General features: G+C 38.0%; 1 protein-coding gene across 1 annotated transcript in view; it reads left to right on the top strand.

The window, feature by feature from the left end:
- Window positions 1–22886, top strand: part of ITPR2 (inositol 1,4,5-trisphosphate receptor type 2) — a 492062-nt gene that overhangs the window by 153816 nt on the left and 315360 nt on the right. The window contains exons 14-21 of the mRNA XM_025402066.1: window positions 7708–7849; window positions 9916–10077; window positions 14593–14765; window positions 15736–15855; window positions 15974–16159; window positions 17306–17557; window positions 18005–18149; window positions 19426–19576. Of these exons, the coding sequence (XP_025257851.1) occupies window positions 7708–7849; window positions 9916–10077; window positions 14593–14765; window positions 15736–15855; window positions 15974–16159; window positions 17306–17557; window positions 18005–18149; window positions 19426–19576 (1331 nt within the window). The remainder of the gene's footprint in view (window positions 1–7707; window positions 7850–9915; window positions 10078–14592; window positions 14766–15735; window positions 15856–15973; window positions 16160–17305; window positions 17558–18004; window positions 18150–19425; window positions 19577–22886) is intronic.

The raw sequence follows: 22886 nt of genomic DNA, 5'->3' as shown, positions 1-22886 counted from the left end.
TCTAATCCTTCAAATAGCCTTGAAATAGGTATTCTCGTTTTACATAAAGGAAAACTGAGGAGGGTAAGCAAACAAGGTAAGGCTGCATAGTTAATACTAAGGGGGGGATTCAGTCCTGTATGGTTTAAAGTCCATATGCTCTCCAGTGTGCCCAAGCACAAGCATCCTCTGTATTTCCTCTCTTCATGATCTGCTACATGCCTGTTAATTTAAACAAGAAAAAGCTATTTGCCAGTTTCCCAGGCATTCAGACGTTGGAACACTCATACACAGCTGGTGAGATGATAATTGATATATGCACCTTGGAAAATAGTTTGGCAGTAACTAGCAAAATTAAAGAAGCAAACACCCCGTGACTCACCAATTCCACTCCTAGGCTGAACATTCTTGAACATCTGTCCAAAAGACTCTCCTCCACATGTGTACCAGGACACATGTTCAAGAATGTTCAGCTTTGTTTGAAATAACCCCAAATGGAAAACCATCCAAATGTCCAACACCAGTTGAATAGAGGATGAAAACTGTGTTATTTTCAAACAATGGGATACAGTTTTGCGATGAAAATAAATGAACTACATCTATGTGCAATGGCGTGGCTAAATTTAACAAACGGATTTGGTGAAAACTAGACACAACAAATACATTCACTGTAATGCTACGTGTAACATTCAAAAACAAGCAAAAACAAACTCCACTCCATTTCTTTGGGGGCCTTTAAGCAATTAGAAGAACCATAAAGAAATGCAAGGAAGTCATTGTGACAAAAATCAGGATGGTGTTTCTTCTTAGAGGGGAGGGAGGAATTATGCTCCCTGAAGGTTTGAAAGGTGCCTGCAGGGTTCCATTTCCTGCTGTTGGTAGTGGCTTCATGGGATTCACTTATCAGTAGTCCTTAGTTATATGTTTTAGAACTTTTTAGATACACATCTTACAATACAGAAGAACAAAAAATCCAAGTTTGCTTCCCTCCATCCCTGTCAATGAGAAAAATATCCTAAATATGCAAACAAATGGAATAGCTGTTTCTCAGCTTCCTCTCTGTTCTTACCTCTGTTTTTTCCCCTGCCAAACTTACATTTCAAAACAACTATTGTATATTCAGTCACACCTCCAACCCTGTTAGGGGAAATGAATAAAGGCCGGAAGCAGAAACAAGTGGCCACTTTTATGGGCTATAGACAATTAAATATCAGAGCTACATTATGGCAGGAAACGGATTCTAATGTGCAGATAGGAATTTTTATTTGTCTGTTATTGATCTCACTTTTCCTTTCGTGCATCTATTTCCTTGTTTCTAACACTCTTACATATGCACAGCAATTTTCTTGGCTTCACTTAAAAAGTCTCCCTTGCTAAGCATTAAGGTATTCCTTGAAGAAAAGGACAGATAAAAATTCAGATTATGGGCTCTCCACCATCACTGGCTGGAATCCTGTGCAAGTCACTCTTCTTCAGTCATGGCTGGAGATTATCTTAACCTCTCAAGGTGATTCTAAGGAAGATGGTGGACTAGGACTAACTAGAGAGCTTGCATTTTTATTTCCTTTGCTTCTTTCTTTCCCTACTGTTTTGGAGTGAAAAACATCGTATTAATAGCAAAGAGAAGGCTTTGCCTAAGAAATATCAAGGTACAATTATTGATCTTAATTTAGTAATTTCAGAAAAGCCACCTCCTATCAAAATTCATTCAAAGCTGCCTGTCAGTAAGGTAGAGCTTGTTGGCAGAGTTGAATGCATTTGTATTATTTTCTCAGGTTTGGAATTGAATATAAAATTATTTCTGAAAATAACTGACAACTCTGACTTTTTTCCCCCTATGGAAAATGAAGCGATTATTATCTGTGTCAAAAAGCCTGTGTTGTTGGAATTTTTTTTTTTCTTTCTCTCTCTCTCTCTCTCTGTCTTCCCTCTTTACTTATCCCAGGAATGAATATGAGCTCTGGAAGTACAGCTCCTGTGTTATGCTTCAAGATCCTCAACCTTAAATATTTTCAGTGGAATTTTCTAATCTTATTCTACATGATCACACCCACAAAATAGAGAGGACTGGGAACATGTCATCAGAGAGAGAGGAGGGAAGATGGAGGGGTGTTAACTGCCATCCAGAACTTGAGGAAGTGACACAGGCAGTCCTTGACCAGCATTTCTGCACTGTGTTTACCTCTGAGGGTGCACAAAATACTGGGGTTTCTCTCAAGCAGTGAGAGTTCAGAGATGGGATTAATTCAGTATTACTAAACTCCTGGTACATGCCAGGCACTTGGCCACGCAGCATGGGTATATGTGGTGCTAATGTGGTGGTGAAGGCCACAGACTATCCCATGTCTCTGTGAAACTTACCCTCTTAAGGGATGGTTCTCATTCCCCATGATAGGAGCTCAGGATCTAGAACAGGGGTCATCCACCATGTGATCACCAGATCAGATGTCGTTCTGATGTTGCTTCTCAGAGCAACGTCATTTTCTCTTAAATTTTATTTGCCAGGTATGACTATCCTGACACCAGCAATCTTTAGTTTAACATTTGCCTGATGTCTGTTTTTCCATATCTTTTTATTTCAGGTTTCCTGGTCATTTTGTTTTATTGAGCAGCAGAAGATTGATTGTAACAGTCTAATCTGATAGTCTATTTTATTTATTTTTTTGAGGCAGGGTCTTGCTGTGTTGCCAAGGCTGGAGTGCAGTGGTGCAATCATGGCTTACTGCAGCCTCGACCTCCTGGGTTCAGGTGATCCTCTCGCCTCAGACTCCCAAGTAGCTGGGAACACAGGCACGTGCCACCACACCCGGCTAATTTTTTGGATTTTTCTAGAGACAGGGTTCGCCATGTTGCCCAGGCTAATCTCAAACTCCTGAGTTTAAGCAATCTGTCTTTCTTGGCCTCCCAAAGTGCTGGGATTACAGGCGTGAACCACCGTGCCTGACTGATAGTCTGTTTACATTTGCAAGTTTAATGACTTTGTATTTGACAAATTTATTTGAATACATTTTTATTTTTGTTTTTCTTTCTTTAGTGTAGCTTGTTTTCATTTCCTTTACTTCCTTCTTGCTTTCTGCTAGATTAATAGTTTGTATTCCCCTCCCACCATTTTACTGTTTTCTCTACTGATTTAGAAGCTTTCGGTCATATTTTCATTCATTAGCAATTACGCTTGAATTCTTATCATACATTTTGACTGTATGTTCGTCTTGATAAACTTGAAGTTACTAATTTTTTTCTCCCTCCCATAAAAGAAAAGTGTTGCAGCATGCTTTGGTTTTGCCCTGACTTTCTCCCTCCCATCTTTCTTGTAGTAGTTGTCTAGAACCATAGTTCTGTGTTTATTCTCTTCATTTGTAAAATTTTATTTTAATTTGATAAACACAAAAGAATAAATGTATCAACATAAATCATGATGCACCACCTTTTGTTTCTACCGATAAATTGTATTCCTTTCTTTTAAAGACAATGAAACATCTTTTTTTTAAACAAAATATTTATTTTATTTTTTAATCTTATTTCAGTAGTTTTTGGGGAGAGAAATTTAGTTTCTAAATTTTTTTTAGTGATTAATTTTATTTTTAAAATAATTTTACCACTTCTTCTGCCCCTTTCTTTATGTTTTCCTCCTGTCTTTATTACTTGTATCTCACTTATTTGTTCTCTTTTCATCTTGCTGAAATTTATTCTTTAGTCCATTCAGTGGAGAGGCCTATGGGTTATAATCTTTTTAGTTTTTACATATATGAAAATATCTTTATTTTGCCTTTACTTTTTTTTTTTTTTTTTTAAGACAGAGTCTCACTCTGTCGCCCAGGCTGGAGTGCAGTGGTGTGATCTTGGCTCACTGCAAGCTCCGCCTCCCAGGCTCAGCGATTCTTCTGCCTCAGCCTCTTGAGTAGCTGGGATTATAGGCACCCACCACCACACCCGGCTAATTTTGTATTTTTAGTAGATATGGGTTTTCACCATGTTAGCCAGGATGGTCTCGAACTCCTGACCTCAGGTAATCTGCCCGCTTTGGCCTGCCAAAGTGTTGGGATTACAGACATGAGCCACCGCACCCAGCCGGAATTTACTCTCTTAGCACATTTCTTTTTTATTTTTTTGAGATGGAGTCTTGCTCTGTCTCCCAGGCTGGAGTGCAGTGGCACGATCTTGGCTCACTGCAACCTCCACCTCCTGGGTTCAAGTGATTCTCCTGCCTCAGCCTCCTGAGTTGCTGGGATTACAGGTGTGAGCCACTGTGCCCTTGCTTTACTCTTAAGTGATACTTTATATATGAGATGTCAGATTGATTATTACTTTCTATTAGTATTTTAAAGCTATAATTTAATTACTTTCTAGCATATCTTGTTGCTGTTAAGAAATCTGCTGTCGATAGACTTGTTATTCTTTATTGGTAATTTTTCTTGTCTTGGTAATTTTATGTATTATTTTTCTTTGCTTTTGATGTCTTAAGATTTCACCATGATGTGTTTACAAAGGAGTTTTATTTTGTTTTTTCTCATTTGACATTTAAGGTATACTTTTAATCTGAATACTTATTTCTTCCTTCAATTCTTGGAATTTTTCAGCCATTTTCCTGCAAATATTGCTTCTTTGTCTTTTTCTTCCTTTCTGTCTTTTGGAACTTTTATGAGATATATGTTGGATCCTCTTAATTCATCATTTTTGTCTCTTAACTTCCCTTTTATTATTTGCCTTTTAATATTTCTCTGTGCTATTATCTGGATCGATTTTTGATACTGCCTGAGTAGCTGGGACAACAGGAACATGCCACCTCACCCAACTAATTTTTTAATTGTTTCGTGCAAACAGGGTTTCACTCTGTTGCCCTGGCTGATTTTGAACTCGGGCTCAAGCAATCCTCCTGCCTCCATCTCCCAAAATGCCAGGATTACAGGCATGAGTTGCTGTGCTCAGCATATAATTATTATCTCTCAGATTTTTTTTTTGTATATCCACCTATTTTTCATTTATATTGGCCCTTTTAAAATATGTTGTCTTTTTAATATATTGCTTTCTTTATCTCTTTGAAGACTGAATACACACTCATTTAAAACTTATTTTGAAACTGTTTTGTTACTCGGATTTTGTCAGTGGTGGAGTAGCCTCCCAATGCTTTAGTATGGAGGCTGTCTTCTTCAATGTCAGCTTTCCTTATGTGCTTTGGACTTTTACTATGTGTGATTTTCTTAGGTGGGAGATTTCTGTTTTTCCTTTATCTACATTCACTTGTCTTCTTTGTCAGTTTTATGCTGGCTTCTACCTGGTTTCCTCAACTAGACCAGAGCCAGATCTGATATCGAGAGCTGAGAGTCCATGTTCTCTGGTAATACGATACTTTAATCATGGAGATAGCTGGTGGCTGGGTCCAGCCCTATCCATGTGCATCCATTGTTTCCTCCTATCACTGCACAGCCAAAGCCTGAATAAGGGCCACTGAACTTTAAGTTTTCTTTAAGAGGTTAGAGAAGCCATATGTTCGTCTCTGCTGCATATGTTTAGTTTATTTGCCTACCATGTGTTTTTGGTCCCTCTTACCTTGCAAGAGTTGAACATCATCCCTGTTCCTCACTGTTTTTCTTATTTTGTTCATTTTCCATAAAGCTTAAAAAGCAAACTAGTAAGATTGCGTGAGTTAGTAGGAGCTCACCACTGCCCAGTATAGAATCAGAGTTTGAGCTAAATTGAAAACAAACCAGCTCTTTGTTTTGCCACAAAAAGGATGCTTGAGGCACAAGGTCAAAAAAAAGGTTTCAACAGTTTCAGAGGTCAAAAGAGAAGGTTGCTATTCCTGGCTTCCATGGCCTTGTCATGAAGAGGTGGACTTTATATGTAGGGGTGACGTATCATGATTTGCAATCTAGACTGTTAATATTCGTCATGATCATTCCATTAACCATCTTCATTTTTCAGGGCATTTGAATGACTTTGAAACAGAGCAATCTGTAGTTGCTCACAAAATTTTACTTTCTTAGATATCTAAATATTTGATTACAGTTATTGAAACAGTAAGAGAAAAGGAATCTTAATAATTTAAAAAAGAAAATACAAATATTTATGCCCAAACTGGACTTGCATTGGGCATATAGAAAGTGAAGTTCAACTTTTTTTCATTGTGCTGAAGTAACCTCAGCTCCAAATTTGTTTTGTTTTGTTTTAAGAGCAACAGAATGATTTGGAGGACATTAAATCACAATTTCAAAAGAAGTTCACACCACATTTGGATGCACATGAAACGCGTTTTACGTTTCTGTGGCTGCCTTCAGAGATTCAACGTAACTATGTCTGTGAATTATGTCAGACACAATTTTCCAAAAGAAACAGACTGGGTTAAAATTTAAAATAGGCATACCAAGAAAACATAGAATCCCAGGAATTTTGGAGGGAAGTTTATGATCCCTGGAAGTATACTGAAATTTCTCTGGGTGACTGAATTATGGATTCTAGGTGTGTCCACTTAGCTTCACGAAGCGCATTCTCTTTCAAGACATAAATCGGGAGATAAGATCAAGATGTTTTCCTACCAAAGGTATTGAAAGAGAAGAAAAGAGATGTTTTCCAACTGAATACATTCTATACTTTCCTGGAATTATTGAAGCTCTTAAAATGTAGTGTTCTTATGAATGTGTTCATGATTAGCATCATTGTATTCACATGCTAGCAACAGCAAATAAAGATGGTAACACTATATGGATAAAGCTAATTTAACAATTTATTGGTCAGCTTTTGTCTTATTCCAAAAAAATTATGTGTTTATTGAATAATTAAGTTGTACTTTACCACTAATACAATTTAAAAAATGCCTTGACCCTTCCAATACAGATTCCTCCTCTGTTTACCCATTTTTGCAATAGCTGGAACCCCTGCCCCCTCCCTCAGTTGACTAACACAAATGGAAAATGACAAAGAGCAGGCAGAGGAAGGAGGAGGAAAAAAGTGAAGAGAGGAAGGGCTTTCAAGACACTTCCTGTACTAAATGCCACTGAAGTTCAAGTAATAGTTGTAATAATAACCAAAATATAGATTTAAAAGTGCACATTGGTGTATGGTTTTAGAATTTCGTGATTTTGATAGGTCATTTAATACTTCCAGTATTTTGAGTGTCAGATTGCTTAGTCTGTCTCTATTCGCAGGTCATTTAAGTTTTTCCTATTCTGTACATTGGGTAAGTTGAAATGTGGGGAGTACTAGGAAATGTCGTTTGAGTTAACAGTAAAAAAATAAAGAAAAAGAATTGAAATTTAGGAATTTAGTATAGCTGTTTTCCCTTAAGCAGAAATATGCTGCTTTTCTAGTCAGTTGTGGAAAGTCATCTGGTGGTGTCATCCTACCTACTCGTGTGTAGTTGCGACTCACATGGCTTTATTTGATAATAGTCTGCAAACACTTGAGAACTGGAGGCACAAGTAGAGGTTGGAGGTGCTGGAGAAGGAATTTTCTTTGTAAAGGTTTAGGTAGACAGTAACTGTCTTAGAGACTATTTTGTCAATTAAATACCTTTTTTGTTATAAAATACCTTGTTTTCAAGTGTTTCAGTTCTTATTACTTAATAAAAAGAAATTTCCATGGATTTGAGTTCCACTCCTGAAGAAAAAGTAAAAAAATCCATCTATCTGCCTCTCTATCTATCTATACCTACCTACCTACCTATCATATATCTATACATTTTCCAAAATTAAGCACACCGTAAAGTAAAATTTCCTTTTCATTTTGTAATAGGTTTGTAACCAAATTATTGGAAGATCTCATCTTCTTTGTTGCTGATGTGCCTAATAATGGACAAGAAGTTCTGGATGTGGTTATCACTAAGCCAAACCGAGAGCGTCAAAAATTGATGAGGGAACAAAACATACTGGCGCAGGTGAATTTTTTCATATACTAAATTTGTATATTTTATTTTCTGAATTACAGTATCAGGAAAGTACTTGTATTAGTTATCTATTACTATGAAGCAAATGATCCCAAAACTTAGTGGCTGAAAACAAGATATTCCCTATCTCACAGTTTCTGTGGACTAGCGATCTAGGCGTGGCTTACATGGGCCGATCTCGCTCAGGGTCTCTCACCAGGCTGCAGTCAAGGTGTTTGCTGGGGCTGCAGGCATCTCAAGGTTCAACTGACAGAGGACTCGCCTTCCAGTCCTCTCACATGGGCGTCTCTCAGGAGTGCCTCAAGACAAGGCAGCTTGCTTTCCTTAGAACTGAGGGATCCAAGAGAAAACTAGAGGGGACGCTCACATGGAAGCTACCATCTTTGAATAACCTAATCTTAGAAGTAACATCAGTTCTACTGTGTTCTATTAGTTAGAAATGAGTTAATAAATCTAACCCATAGTTAAGGAGAGAGGATTCTATGAGGCTGTGAATATCAGGAGGCAGGAGTATCAGAGACCATTGTAGAGACAGCCTACCATGGACCTCCAAGAACCCTGTATAGTCAGACTATCTCCAGAAAATATGCTGGAAAAATTCCTAGGTAGAATTTCCAGGTGAACTTGGAAAGTACGATCTCCATCTGCTTCCTACTTCTTTCCTTCTCTTCCCTAGGAAAGTAGGGCAGTCTGTTCATCAGCTGACAAGTGCTCTGTACAATATTCTAGGTTTTTTCCCCTGAAAGTACAGAACTGGTCATATATTACATCTTCTTGAAATTGTTTATAACACATCAAATTGATTCACTTCCTAATGATATGCACATATGGACATGCCTATATTTATGTATTATTTTTATTCTATTAATTGCTATTTCAATTAACGAGTTTCTTCATTAATGAAGTACAGACTCAAGGAAGATACTTAAAACATAAAAATCATGCTCTTGATACACATATTCTTATTGATTTGGGAAAGGCAAATAGTAGACATAATATTAGTTATTATATGTAGCTGATTGTCTGAAAATACAAAATCAACATTTTTCTCAAATAAAATAAAGGTTGCAAATCTAATAGGACTTTTTTCGAGTAATTATTATATAAAAACATTTGATTTCAAATAATTTTAGGACCTTGGATGATTTATTAATCATATCTGAACCAACATATGTCAAATATTTTATTTTTGTATGATAAATATAAAATTAAAGGCTCAGCGAATACAAAATTATTAAAGAAACTTTACTTCATATCGTATTTCATGAATTCCAAAGAATAATTCCTTTCTATTTTGCTTTCATGTGTTAATGCTCATACCCTTGACTCTGCTCTTTCATAGACAATTTCCTCATTCTAGCAGCTCATCTCCAGGTGATCCCTCCTGCTGTCTTGCTGCCGAAAAGAGTTATATTCCTCAGTGCTTTTTAAATGCTTCCTAACTGCTAACCCTCTTACAAGAATCTGGCTTCCTGGGTGCCACCAGCTGCCCATGTGGCTCCTAATTTGTCACATTTGAATGCTGATACGTTCATCGATTTGGCCACATCTTTGTGTACAAACAACAATAAATTAACTCTTTTATAAAGTAGTTTACAAGCAATGTATGGAAGTCATTTTCTGATGTCAGTTTTAATGAAAAGTAAATGTTTTCTTTATATTATTTGGATTTTGAAAGGTTCTAGAAAATAATAGAAGAAACTATAGAGCCCCTAGAAATCAAGCTACATTTTAGTTCATCTGAATATGTTCATGTAACTTGGTGAAATTAAACATCTTCATATTTCTTATTTTATAAAATATGAGTTCTAAACAAAATGAAGCATTTTATTTAAAGAATGTTTTTGTCACTCAATGTAGGGGACCCTTTTAGCAGTGCTTTTCTGATCCTTGATATGTTGGTCCTGTAAAGTAAATCCTCTTTGTTTTTCCCCTTTACACTAACAATACTCGAATTTATGTAAGTGTTTTTTGAATCAGTGTTCTTATTTGTTTTAAAAAAAACGTTGCAAAACGTTTTATTCATCAGAATAGGTGGCTGTTTTTATGCCTGACAGGTATTTGGAATTCTTAAAGCACCCTTTAAAGAGAAAGCGGGAGAAGGCTCAATGCTGCGACTTGAAGATCTGGGGGATCAAAGATATGCACCCTACAAGTACATGCTGCGGCTCTGTTACCGTGTCCTGAGACACTCTCAGCAGGATTACCGGAAAAATCAGGTCGGAGAGTAGCCCCCATTTTAAACTGTTTCATATTTTAAAAGTATGGGCAAGGTTCTTTGGTTATAATTGTACAGCATAGAAAATATGAATGGGAAATTTCACTTAGAAATTTTATGTTGGGCAATACATAAAAATGATTTGTAAATATTTTTGAATTGTATTGACCATGGCTTTATTCTTCCATATGAAATTAGAATCACTGGGGGAGGATGTCCTGAGTACTAATATGTGCCTGTTATTGGCTCCTGGTGGCCAGGACATCCTGGATCTATTATGTAAGGCGGAATGGAACATTTTTGGCTTGAGGAACATGTGAGGTGCAGCATCCCTGTGTATGGACCAAAGAGGTTATAATTTAGTGGAAAAGATATGATGGGAGACAAAGAAAAGACACAGAGGAAAAACAGAGTTATGGGAATTCACAAGAGAGAGAGCCCAGTGGTGGCTTTGGGAACCAAGGAAGGATTCTTGGAGAAGGAAGCCTTTGGGTAGGATGAGAATCATTTTCGTAAATTGTACGGGAAGAGGTATTTGTGAAGAAAGATCTATGAAGTGAGAATGATAGATACTAGAAAGGGCATGTTTGCCCTAAGATATTTGCAACTGCTGAGGTCAGGGAACCCAGGTGGATCTAGGGGTACAGCTAACAGTTACCAGTTGCAAGTGAAATTTCTCTTAAGTCTCATTTTTATCTTAAAAATACAAGCCAGGTGTTGTGGCTCAAGCCTGTAATCCCAACACTTGAGGAGGCCACGGTTGGGGGATTACTCGAGGCCAGGAGTTCTAGACCAGCCTAGGCAATATAGGGAGGTCCCCATCTCTACAAAAATGAAAAATAACTGGGTATGGTGGTGTGTGCCTGTAGTCCCAGCTACTAAAGAGGCTAAGGCTGAAGGATAGCTTCAGCCTCGGAGTTTGAGGCTATAGTGAGTTACGATCACACTAGTACACTCCAGCCTGAGTAACAGACCCTGCCTCATACAAAACAAAGCAATCACAAGCTTAATCTTTCACAATATGTTCAATAATGTAAATGTCTAACATAAAATTGCATAAAACTCATCATTGTTTGATAAATTAGTGTTTCTCTTAATCCATTTGAGGACAGAGTGCATCACTGTAAGTTTCATTGACAAGTTTGGTCCATGAAGAAGGATGGTGCGGGAGAGGGCTGGAAGGGCAGGGCGGGCTAAGCCACTAGGGCCTAGGATGTCAATCCTAGAAGGTGGAGGTTATTTGGGAAGAGTTAGTAGTATTTATTGTGTACTTACTTTGTACTAGGCTCAGTTCTACATACTTGTCATGAATTAATTCAGTAACACTGAATTAAGATGAAGGACTGAGGCACAGAAAGGTTAAGTAACTTGTCCAAGGTGATAGTTTAAGAATGGAGCCAGTATGCAAACCCAGGCTCTGAATCATCGCACTGTTGCACCTTGGTAGTTTGAACATTTTTGGGGAAGAAAAAAAGATTTGTTTTAAGAAGACTGTGTTAAAATATTTTGGCTTCATAATTGTGTTTGAAGAGTAAGAAAGGTCTGAAAAGAGTATGTAAAAACATTAGCTAGAAGCTAAATAATATGGCAAGGAATTAGGAGTAAGAGCAAGGGGACGATATAAACAAATCCTTAAATATTGTCTAATATAATCTTAGTTATAAACACCCTTCTTGCTGGTCCAAATGCTGTCACTAGAATTATTTTTCCCAACTTCATTGGGTTCCTTTAAGATGGCAAGATGAAGTAGATAGCATTGTTCATATTTTTTTGGAAGAAGAATTAAGTACCAGAACATTAAATGGCCTTCCTTCAAGCACTCAGAGGCAGTGATGGGGCATGCTCCTAGTATCAGACCCTGAGTTCTTAGTGGAGATCTGGAGTGGGGAAGGAGAATGAGAGGCTGCTCAGTGTTTTCTCCTTGCTCTCAGTTTTCTTCTTGGGTTTGGAGAAATACTCTTGTGAGCAATGCTGTATTACAGAGATTGACATTAACAGGAAAAAAAAAAAAACCAAAAACCTAACAGGTCTATAGAGGTTATCCAGGGCCCTCAGGCCCATCAGGTCCCATGATGTGCACCCTGCTTGATGGCTGTTAGCCTTTGGAAGGGTGCTTAGGGCCTCTTCCCTTTCCTGCAGCCCAGTGCTTCAGGATGGCGGGGAGCCAGATCACTTTGGATTTGGTTATTTCGCTAGTCACTAGTAGGTTCCCTGGGCGGCATGTCTTAACTGGTGTCAGTTCTGTCTCTCAAGATCTGGCACACATGGTTCTTTCTCACTCCCCTCTCGGTCTTGGCCAAGTATCAGTGTGTACGTACACACACCCCTCCCCCCCCCACACACACATGTGTGCACACCTCCCCCCCGACACACATACCCCTACCTAGTCATATTACTCCTTTCAGGTACATGTTTATGCACTTCAAGGACCTGCTTTCTGGGTTTCTTTGGAGCATAGAGATAGAGCATAGATGATAAAGGAATAAAGAATCCGTAGCATTTGTTAAGGGTTATATTTTATTTTTCTTCCCTTTCTATTGTGTGTTCTAATTGAATCTCAGTGATAGCTGAGAAATGTTTTCTCATTTCTATTGAATTAAGAATGCTTTGTGGAAAGCATAAAACAGCTTTCTGATGTTTTCAGAACATGATTTTAAAATGTTCTGTATTATTATGTAGTATATGTTATATAGTATTATAGCTATAATTACTTTGTTTTTTTTTTTTATCTTTACCTATATGTTATAGTCCTAATAGGAAGTTCATTTGTGACTTAACGCTAACCCATGTATTTAATATTGAATCTCTATTTATTACTATTTATAAAATTTGATACCACCTCTAATTTCATTTAGTTATTTATTAACATCTTTGGATGTTTACCTTATACCAGGGTATGACTACAGTAGGCATGAAAGTGTATAAATCAATATGTATCCTTAAAATGATATACTAACAGAAGACATTTACTTTACTTAACTGGCTACCCAATACACAAAGCCATCATTCTGAAAGGCCACAAAAATGCTGCTTAGCATGTAATTAGATTTGTGCAATCAATATCATTTTCAAGGAATAGGTACATTCCAGTAAATTTTACCTGAGGCAAAATCACTTTCTAATCAATAAATTCTCTCATCATAGAAACAAAGACACATTTCCAGGGAGAATCCCAAGGAATCAAAGTAAGAACCTTTCATGGTAGAAGGGGGTGAAGCTCACCAGTTCCATGGCAGTGTGAGATATGCTGCTTGTAGACAGAACATGGGAGATGAACAATAGTGGTTTGGGACATAGGAAAATTAGTGTGATGAATAAGGAGTAGATCAAACAATAATATGATTGAACCTCCCCAGTGGCATTCTCTTACTTTTAGAATAACCTCTTTGCTCTTTACCATGGCTCACAAGGATTCTTTTGACCTACCTCTCCAACTTCAACTTTGCCTTCTGCCCCTTACCACTGCCTAGCTACAGTGGCCACCTTCTGTTGATAGAACACAAGCTTGGTTCTACTACCACAGGGCCTTTGCACTGGCTGCTCCCACTGCCTAGATGACTTCCCTCTAGGTCTTCCAATGGCTGCCTCGTTCTCTTCATTCCCATCCTAGCTCACATGTCACTTCTTCAGCATCCACCCTATCTAACGTGGACACCTTTCTCCATTCCTCTGTTTGTTTCATTTCACTTGTCAACATGGAATGGAATATAGTAGGCCTTCAAGAACAAGAAACATTTATTGGGCGAATGGATCTAATCAATAAAATGATTAATCACATTGCCCTGCTTGGTGGCTTTTTAAAGATAAAAATCATATGATGGGGGAGGGGGAGGGATAGCATTAGGAGATATACCTAATGTAAATGACAAGTTAATGGGTGCAGCACACCAACATGGCACATGTATACATATGTAAGAAACCTGCACGTTGTGCACATGTACCCTGGAACTTAAAGTATAATAATAAAAAAAATTATATGACATTTTACCATTATTTTAAAGAAAAGATCTTGCAGATCATTCTAGCCTATTCACAAAAAAGGAATCAACCCAAGTCCGTCTAGGATCTTCAGGTAACAACCCAGATCTCATGTCTCATGAATGAAATATCAGGCAGTCATTTTCTTTTCTATAATTATGCCCAAATCATTGGCTGTGACTTTAAGTAAGAGATTGAAGAAAAGCCTCTGTTAGACTGATGAAATCCAAAGTTATTGTGTCATAAAAACTTATTTTAATTAGATTTATTTTTTCCACTTAGTCTGTAAATATATCTATTGATAATTATGTCTAGGTGTATAACTTTTTGGTAGAAGTTCAATAATGTATATGCCAGTATGTTTTCATGTCTTTCCTCAAAAAGTTCTATTTATTGAAAAATTTACTTGCTTTTCTTTTGAGAAAATTTTTAGTGAACTTTCTGTTATGAATAAATTAATCAATGTTGTTGACCCTAATAGAACGTGTTATTTGTAAACTGTTTGGCAGTGTATTCTGACAGCCTTTCTTCTTTGCAGGAATATATTGCTAAGAATTTCTGTGTCATGCAGTCCCAGATTGGCTATGATATTTTGGCAGAAGATACTATCACAGCTTTGTTGCACAACAACAGAAAACTACTAGAGAAACATATCACAGCAAAAGAAATAGAAACATTTGTCAGTTTACTCAGGAGAAATCGGGAGCCAAGGTTTGAAATGATTCATGCGGTATTCTTTCCTAGTAGAGACTGTGGCTTTGTGTTTTATTTTTAGAACTTTTAAAAGTTAGAATTCTTTCATATCACTAACTTTTATGGACAAACTATGTTGGGCTTATTGCTATAATAATTGTATATAATAAAGAGTTACTACCTCGTAAGAGATCAAAGCCCTTTGTAGACATACTTAAGTATGATTGATTTTCACTCTGAATCCTCATGATTTTATAGACCTTTATGGTTTCTCAAAATACATTCATATTATTTAGATCCTTGCACATTTGTGTGAGATACACTGGTTGTATATTATTACCCCCATTTTAGAGATGAGAAAATAGAAGCCTAGCGAGCAACTTGCCCAGGCGTACCCTAATAGGAATAGAACGCAAGGTAAATCAAGGGTTTCTGATTCCACATCAAGTTCTTTTTCTGTTGTACCATGCTGCCTTATCTTGAAGAAATGAGTGCAGAAAAGTCAAGCCAATTGGCAGTGTTTCCTTAGCTAATTAGTACAGCAAATAAATGCTAGAAGGTAGAAATGGGCCTCTGACTTGACCAGGTCATAGTAATTTTCATTAGGCGTGTGCTCTATTTCTATTTTATTCAGTACAGCATTAGCTTTGATCTGCTTTTGGTTTGATATTCAGCTCTGGGGAGACTCACTTTAGGGGAGATGAATGATTTTCTAAATGTAAGTCACGGTGCTGTGGGAGGAATATCATAAAATAAATAGAAGCAAACACGTCGGTTTTGAAACAAGACTTGTATAAAATAAAAAAAAATTATATGTTTAATTTGTTTCTAATGATGCAGTACACAACACATTAGACAAATGTTGCGTGGAAATAATATTAAAACATATAATAAGTTTATTTTATTGTATTCCAAATTTTATCTTTATTCTGATGCTTTTATAAAATGCTTCGTCTTCATATTCCATTTCATTTTTTTCTCTTGCCAGGTTTTTGGATTATTTGTCAGATCTGTGTGTGTCTAATACCACTGCTATTCCTGTAACTCAAGAACTCATCTGTAAATTTATGTTGAGTCCAGGCAATGCAGACATCCTCATTCAAACTAAGTAAGCCCAGATAATGGATGCATCATTTTCCTGTTGATTATTTGTAAGCATTGTAGTTCTTTGTCATATTTACAAGTGTACTTTTTAGTAGATTTTTGTATGTGCTATTTATTTGAAGGGTGGTCTCAATGCAAGCAGACAACCCCATGGAGAGCTCCATCCTTTCAGATGACATTGACGATGAAGAAGTTTGGCTCTATTGGATTGACAGCAACAGGGAACCTCATGGCAAAGCTATCAGGCACCTTGCTCAAGAGGCAAAAGAAGGCACCAAAGCTGACTTAGAAGTTCTTACCTATTACAGGTTAAGTATTGTAGACAATCTTACAATAATTCTCAATCTCACGTATTAATTGAGAACTGGTTCTCTGTAGCCACTAGAAGTTAGGTATCGATGAAGAGGCAATTTTAAAAGTCATGTCAGAACTAGGGTAGCTGAAATATTTAGTATTATTTAAAGTATTCAAAATACAAGTTAACATGTCTATTTTCTGCATACACCACTTGTAATTTCCTGGTTTTTCACCAGCTTGGAATTGTTGTGCAGCCAAAGGCTTTGTCCTCGTATTGAGTAGAGTGGAGGCAGATGAGAGACATGTTAGGACCTAGGTGATGCAGTCGAGAGGGATACAGACATGGGGCTAAGGAAATTGATCTGGCCACAAGGGTAGCCAGTAGTTTAGTATAGAGTGGATTATGAATATGTGGTGACCTAGGGCCTAAGAGAAACTGCTGCCTGTAGTTATGAAAGTTCAGCACTGGAATATGGCAGCAGAAGTACTGAAGGCAGTTCCTGGTGGTCAGCATATTGGGAGCAAGAACCTAGCTGGCGTCTTTGAGTTGCAGGGATAGAAACCCAAGGCAGAAGCCTTGGGGCCAACTTGGGCCCAGATGGCAAGAATCAGACAAAGACAGATGACGCGTTGTGTTCCCTGGTTTCTACAACTATAGCAACCAAATCAAAGGCTAATTCTTAATCTCAAAACTGGGCTGATAAGCCAAGTGCACTCATGCCATTTGGACTGATCATTTTTGGTTTGGGAACTGAATGGGGCGAAACCTGGAGTGTAGACACTAGAGCCTGAAGCTGAGTGAGGCTGAGGAAGGTGGAGAGAGATGGTTTCATGTGAGCTGTTGCCCATAGCCTTCAGCCTGAATGCAGTGTTTGTAATCCTAGGAAACCCAGACTGGAGTGCCTAGTGACACTCTCCAGCAGACACATTTTGCTGAAACAAGTAAGAGGTATTGTAACTGAAGGGACAGAGAGACAGTTTCATATATGTCTTGTCATTTGATCTTAATGGTTAACATACTACAATCAAGAGTTTGACTCCAATATCATGAATGCTTGGAAATACAGGTGTCTTAAACATAGATACTGATTGGTGCTATGATGTTTAAAGATTTCTTCGAGATAAGACAATAATGTAATATGTTTATCATTTTTAAGGTACCAGCTAAACCTCTTTGCAAGGATGTGCTTGGATCGCCAGTATCTGGCCATAAACCAGATTTCTACACAGCTCTCTGTAGACCTGATCCTGCGGTGTGTGTCGGATGAGAGCCTGCCGTTCGACCTCCGAGCGTCCTTCTGTCGCCTCATGCTCCACATGCACGTTGACCGGGATCCCCAGGAGTCTGTGGTGCCTGTTCGCTATGCCAGGCTCTGGACAGAAATCCCCACAAAGATCACAATTCATGAGTATGTTTGGAAAAAGGTCTTGAGGCTTTGGAGTCCAGCAGATGAACTCCACATCAAATGGCTACACTTTTGAAATGTAACATGTGCAAAGGCATTTGTGTGTCCTGTCGCGGGTTGTTAATCTTCTAAATGCAAATAAGATACTCGTTTTTGAGGGTGAAATAACTCTCAGTGGGAATAAAGGCATTTTCTAGAAAACAATAAGCAAATAATGTTGCTGTAATTGGCAAGAATTTTAAGTACTTCATGTTGTGGTAGACTGCTACAACTGCTTTACACATCGCTCATTTCACAACAGCCCCGTTTTACAGATGAGGACCCAGGCCCTAGGAAGGCTAACTAATTTATCCGGGATTATGCAGCCAGGAAACTAAAGTACATATGTTTTATTATTTTTAAATGATTGCAATCAGTTTAACTTGCATTATCTTCTTTCTGTATTTCCAGATATGATTCTATAACAGACTCTTCCCGAAATGATATGAAGAGGAAATTTGCCCTGACAATGGAATTTGTTGAAGAATATTTGAAAGAAGTCGTAAACCAGCCCTTTCCTTTTGGGGATAAAGAAAAAAATAAACTGACATTTGAGGTACTTTTTCCCTCCAATATTTAGGATGTTTTGGTAACTGGGTAGTTTAGTTCATGAAGATATTATTTTCTCTGCCATTTTTAAAAGATAGATTTGGTGCTTTAATGTCCAGTAGAAAACATTTTATTTATAATTGTCTATTAATTACTGTTTCCCTTGATTTTTTTTGTTTCATTTGTGTAAGATTTTTTGCATGTAATAAGCACAGGCAGTTTTGCATATTTTGTGGAATGTTTGGATACTTTTTTTTGTCTCTAAGGAGATGATGTTTTTATTCTCATTGAACTGAATTGAAATATCTTCAGTTTGGGGATGTAGTGACAAAACTAGCGAAAGGATGCTATTACTTGATACCTGGTGTATTAGCTACCTACTGGTGTATAACAAATTACTCCAAAACTTTGCAGCCTGAAGCAACAAACATTATCATAGCTTCTATGGGTCAGGAAGCCAGGAGTAGCTTAGCTGGGTGGTTCTGGCTCAGGGTCTGTGATGGGGTAGCCAGCAAGCTGTTGACTGGGATTGCAGCCATCTGGGGCTGGACAGTCTGTTTCTAAGGTCACTGGAGGGGTTGTTGGTGGCCACACCTCCTTGCTGGCTGTTGGCACCTCAGCTTCCTGCCATGTGGGCCTTTCTGTAGGCTGCCTGGGTGTCCTCATGACATGGCACCTGGCTTCCTCAGAGCAAGCCATCTGAGAGAGAGAGAGAGAGTCCAAGATGGAAGTTGCAGTCTTCTGTAATCTAATCTTGGAAGTGACATGTCATCAATTCTGTTGGTCACTTGGACCAACTCTGATACAGTGTGGTAGGGGGAGACTGTGCACTGGGGGCCACATGTTGGAGGTAGACTCTCGCACTTGGAATGTCCTCTGCAATCCACAAGACCACAAAACAGCATAGGAAACACAGATTTCTGGGCAAATTTCTTGGATAATAGCCATTTATTAAAGTAATTAATTAGTGCAACCATTTATTAAGTGGTATCCTGCTGACTTAAATTACTTAAATGTTTAATTAGGATGTAAATAATTCTAGTGTAAATTTTGTTAAGTACCTTAAAGCACTCTGAATCTTACTTGGATTTAGTTCTAGACTTGAATAAATCAAAGTTCAAGTGGTTGCTTTTGCAAGTATTTTAATTCCTAGGTGTTAAAGAATTAGGAAGTTTAGAAATGGCTGTGCTAATTTAGATAATAAAAAGCCAATGTTTATTTCAATTCCCAATTTTTTTTCCACTCTTTCACCCTCCCCCTCCCTGCTTTTTTTTTTTATTAAGGTGGTCCACTTGGCTCGGAATCTTATATACTTTGGATTTTATAGTTTCAGTGAGTTATTAAGGCTAACAAGAACACTTCTGGCTATTTTAGACATTGTACAGGCCCCCATGTCGTCATACTTTGAAAGATTAAGCAAATTTCAAGATGGAGGTAAGAATTTTGAGAAATGTGATAATATCATTGTTATTACTTGGAAGTAAGATAAAAAACAAAACTACAGAGAAGGTGTTGCTATTGTGTACCTGCTAATATATGTGTGCATATGAACACAATTCCTATGACAGGGCTGAGTGATAATAAGGTGGATTTACAAACATACATCTCTGTTTATAATGCTAAAGCTTTGAAAGATGAATTCATAAGGTCAGATTTCATCTTTAGCAACTAACATTATAGCCAAACCACTTGTGAAAATATTATGTGTTAAAAAATGAAAACATCTTGATATTTGTGGTCATGTGGTTCAAGCAATTCTCCTGCCTCAGCCTCCTTTATTTTTACAAATACGGATTAAATTATAAGGTGTCAAAGAGAGAATAGATTTGAAGGCTATGCTCTACAGCAGAGCTTAGACAGATGCAAGGAAGACCAGGCACGGTGGCCCACCCCTGTAATCCCAGCGCTTTGTGAGGCCAAGGTGGGCAAATCATGAGCTCAGGAGATCGAGACCATCCTGGCCAACATGGTGAAAATCCGTCTCTACTAAAAATGCAAAAATTAGCTGGGCATGGTGGCGTGTGCCTGTAATCCCAGCTCCTTAGGAGGCTGAGGTAGGAGAATTGTTTGAACCAGGGAGTCAGACGTTGCAGTGCCAAGATCGTGCCACTGCGCTCCAGCCTGACGACAGAATGAGACTCCATCTCAAAAAAAAAAAAAAAAAAAAAGAAAAAAAAGAAAGATTCAAGGAAAGGGGTGGCGAAGTATCATGCCAGAGAAGGAGCGAATGCCACGCCAGTGTGGGAACCTCTGGAGTGAAGTGGATAAGAGAATGGGCTTTCAAGTTAGAGTGCCTGTATTCAAATCCTGCCTTGACCATTTATAAGGTACTTATCTTCTCTATGATTTTTCTTTTCTCATCTGAGATACGAAGATGATAATAACAATATCCTTCTCACAGTTTCCTTGCAAAAATTAAGGGAATGTATATAATATATTCAATGGGCTTTCAACAGTGACTGTCTCATAAGTCAGTACAAAGTTTTTATGACGATTGTCTTGGGTTGGATACCCTAAAAACACCCTGAGATTGAGGCTTGTTTGCAGAAGGTATATGGAGGAGTGCACTTGGATATATACCTGTTAGGAAGTGAGGAAGGTAGGACTGGGCAGGCAGAGAAGCTCATCTGCAATGCAGTTATGACCGAGACCTCAGGTCATCCTGTAGGGAGCTCTGGAGCTGGGATGCTCTTTGGAATTGACACAAATTAAGGCAAAGGGGGCCACACTTGGTGTCTTTGCATCAGCCAGCTATTACTACTTGGCTTCGTCCCGGAGGGGGCTGTGTAACATTGGGTAAGAGTCCGTCCTAGCGAGAGGTACAGCTGTAAATAGCAACAAGGATGTCTGCCCAGCAGCTGGGGCAGTAAGAGCCTCAGCCCTGAAAAGGGGACACAGGTGGAGCACAGTAGTATCCACTACAACATCCACTACAGGATTAAAAGGGCAAAAACCAGAAACCTAATTTCAGACATAAAGAAGAAATATCTAGTTAAGAATTATAAATGAGCAACTTACAGTAACCTAAAGTAATTAATTGCTGCTGCTCAAATCTCAATTCCTTTTTTAGCTTTCAAAAAACGGTACAAATCATTAAGAAGCCAACTGAACCACATAAATCCCTCACCTTCAGCATAACTAGAAGCGAAGGGACAATGCAAATGCTAGTTACTGTAAGTAGAAAAATAAACATTCATTTTCAGTACAGCTGCCTGGTGAGCTCCCATTGCAAACTTTGAGGATGGTGAGCGGTTTTCGGAGAAACTGGGGAAGAGAAAAGGGATCATATGCAAAGGGAATGAAATGAAATTGTATGAAAATCACCCTCAGAAAGAGAAAGTCTATCTAGGTGTGAAAACATGGAAAAAGTATCCAGGTATATAAGAGCACCAACTAAACAGGAAGGGACTTGAAATAGCACAGGGAGCAGTTGTGGAAAAGCAGTGCTTCTAGGGATGAAGAAATTTGCGGGTAAGGCAAGGGCACCCCTTCGAGTCTTTTGGTGAAGGAAAAAGAGGCAAGATGGGGAGATCTAGAATACCACAAGACAAAAGAAACCTGAAACATCGATGGGCATATCACTCCACCGACCTCTACCAAAAGCCAAATTTTAAAGAAACTGCACTTCATGACTCTGACAGGAGGGGGCGCCCTTGAACCAGAGATCCTGTAAACCCGCTCATTGTTAATCCTGTCTGCTGAATGTGTCAATGTCATCGGTCTCACTATGTGAAACCGCTGTTTAAGACCAAAACAGAATGGAAAAATCTAAACACCTCAGTGGATGGAAATTCCTCCCCGAAAAGCAACTGTGAAGCAGAAGAATATTGTAACATGATACTCTAAATGGAATTAAGTAGCTTCAAGCACAGTGAACTATGGAAAACACTTTGATTCATAAATTCAAAAACTAAGATCAGAAATGGACCAAAACCCAAGAAGAAATGAAATGAAAATTGATTGAACTTAGGAAAGAAATAGAATAAAATGGTTGGCTTTATTTATTTATTTTTACCAACACAGATTAAATTATAAGGTGTCAAAGAGAGAATACATTTGAAGGAAAATCAAATAGGTGACATTGAAGAAAGGCAGGAGAACAATGAAGAAAATGACAATGATCCAAAGAAACAAGTGATGAGGGTGAGAGGGAAAGAGGCTGAAATGGTAGAAAGGCAAAGAAGAGCCATCATATGAATAATTGGAGTCCCTGAAGAAGAAAAACAAGAAAATGGAACAGAATTGAGCATTTAAAATTGCAATCCAAGAGAACCTTTTGGAAATAAAAGACAACCTGAATCTACATGGTATAATTATCCAGAATGGTAATCTCTAAGAGCATAATAAGATTATTATATGTAGTATACATTCAGAGAGAGAATAATAAGGGTTTGAGGGAGGAACCATGAGAGCAAATGGAGAAAAAAGGAAAGCGTATATGAATATTCTTTACTATTATTGCATCTTTAAAGTAAATTGAATGTTTTATAAAAATAAATCTATGAACAACATACAAATGAGAGCAAAGCAAAGACCAAGAACCGTAGTTGTTAATCAAAGAGCAGGGGCGTGCAGGGGTCTATATTAATTCTGCTGCCTGAATCTCACTAGTGAGACTCCTTTTACCACTCCCAGAGGGTACATAACACTTGAAATGTCTGTATTAAAGCTTCTTGTTATGCTTTTACAGTCTTCAGTCTAAACTAAATTATTCTTAAAAAGCTCGAAGTTGATCCTGACTTTT

This window comes from Theropithecus gelada, chromosome 11 (genome assembly GCF_003255815.1).
Source record: "Theropithecus gelada isolate Dixy chromosome 11, Tgel_1.0, whole genome shotgun sequence".
NCBI classification, from domain to species: domain Eukaryota; kingdom Metazoa; phylum Chordata; class Mammalia; order Primates; family Cercopithecidae; genus Theropithecus; species Theropithecus gelada.
Note: the sequence above shows the minus strand (reverse complement) of the source record. Positions and strands in the feature narration are given on the sequence as shown.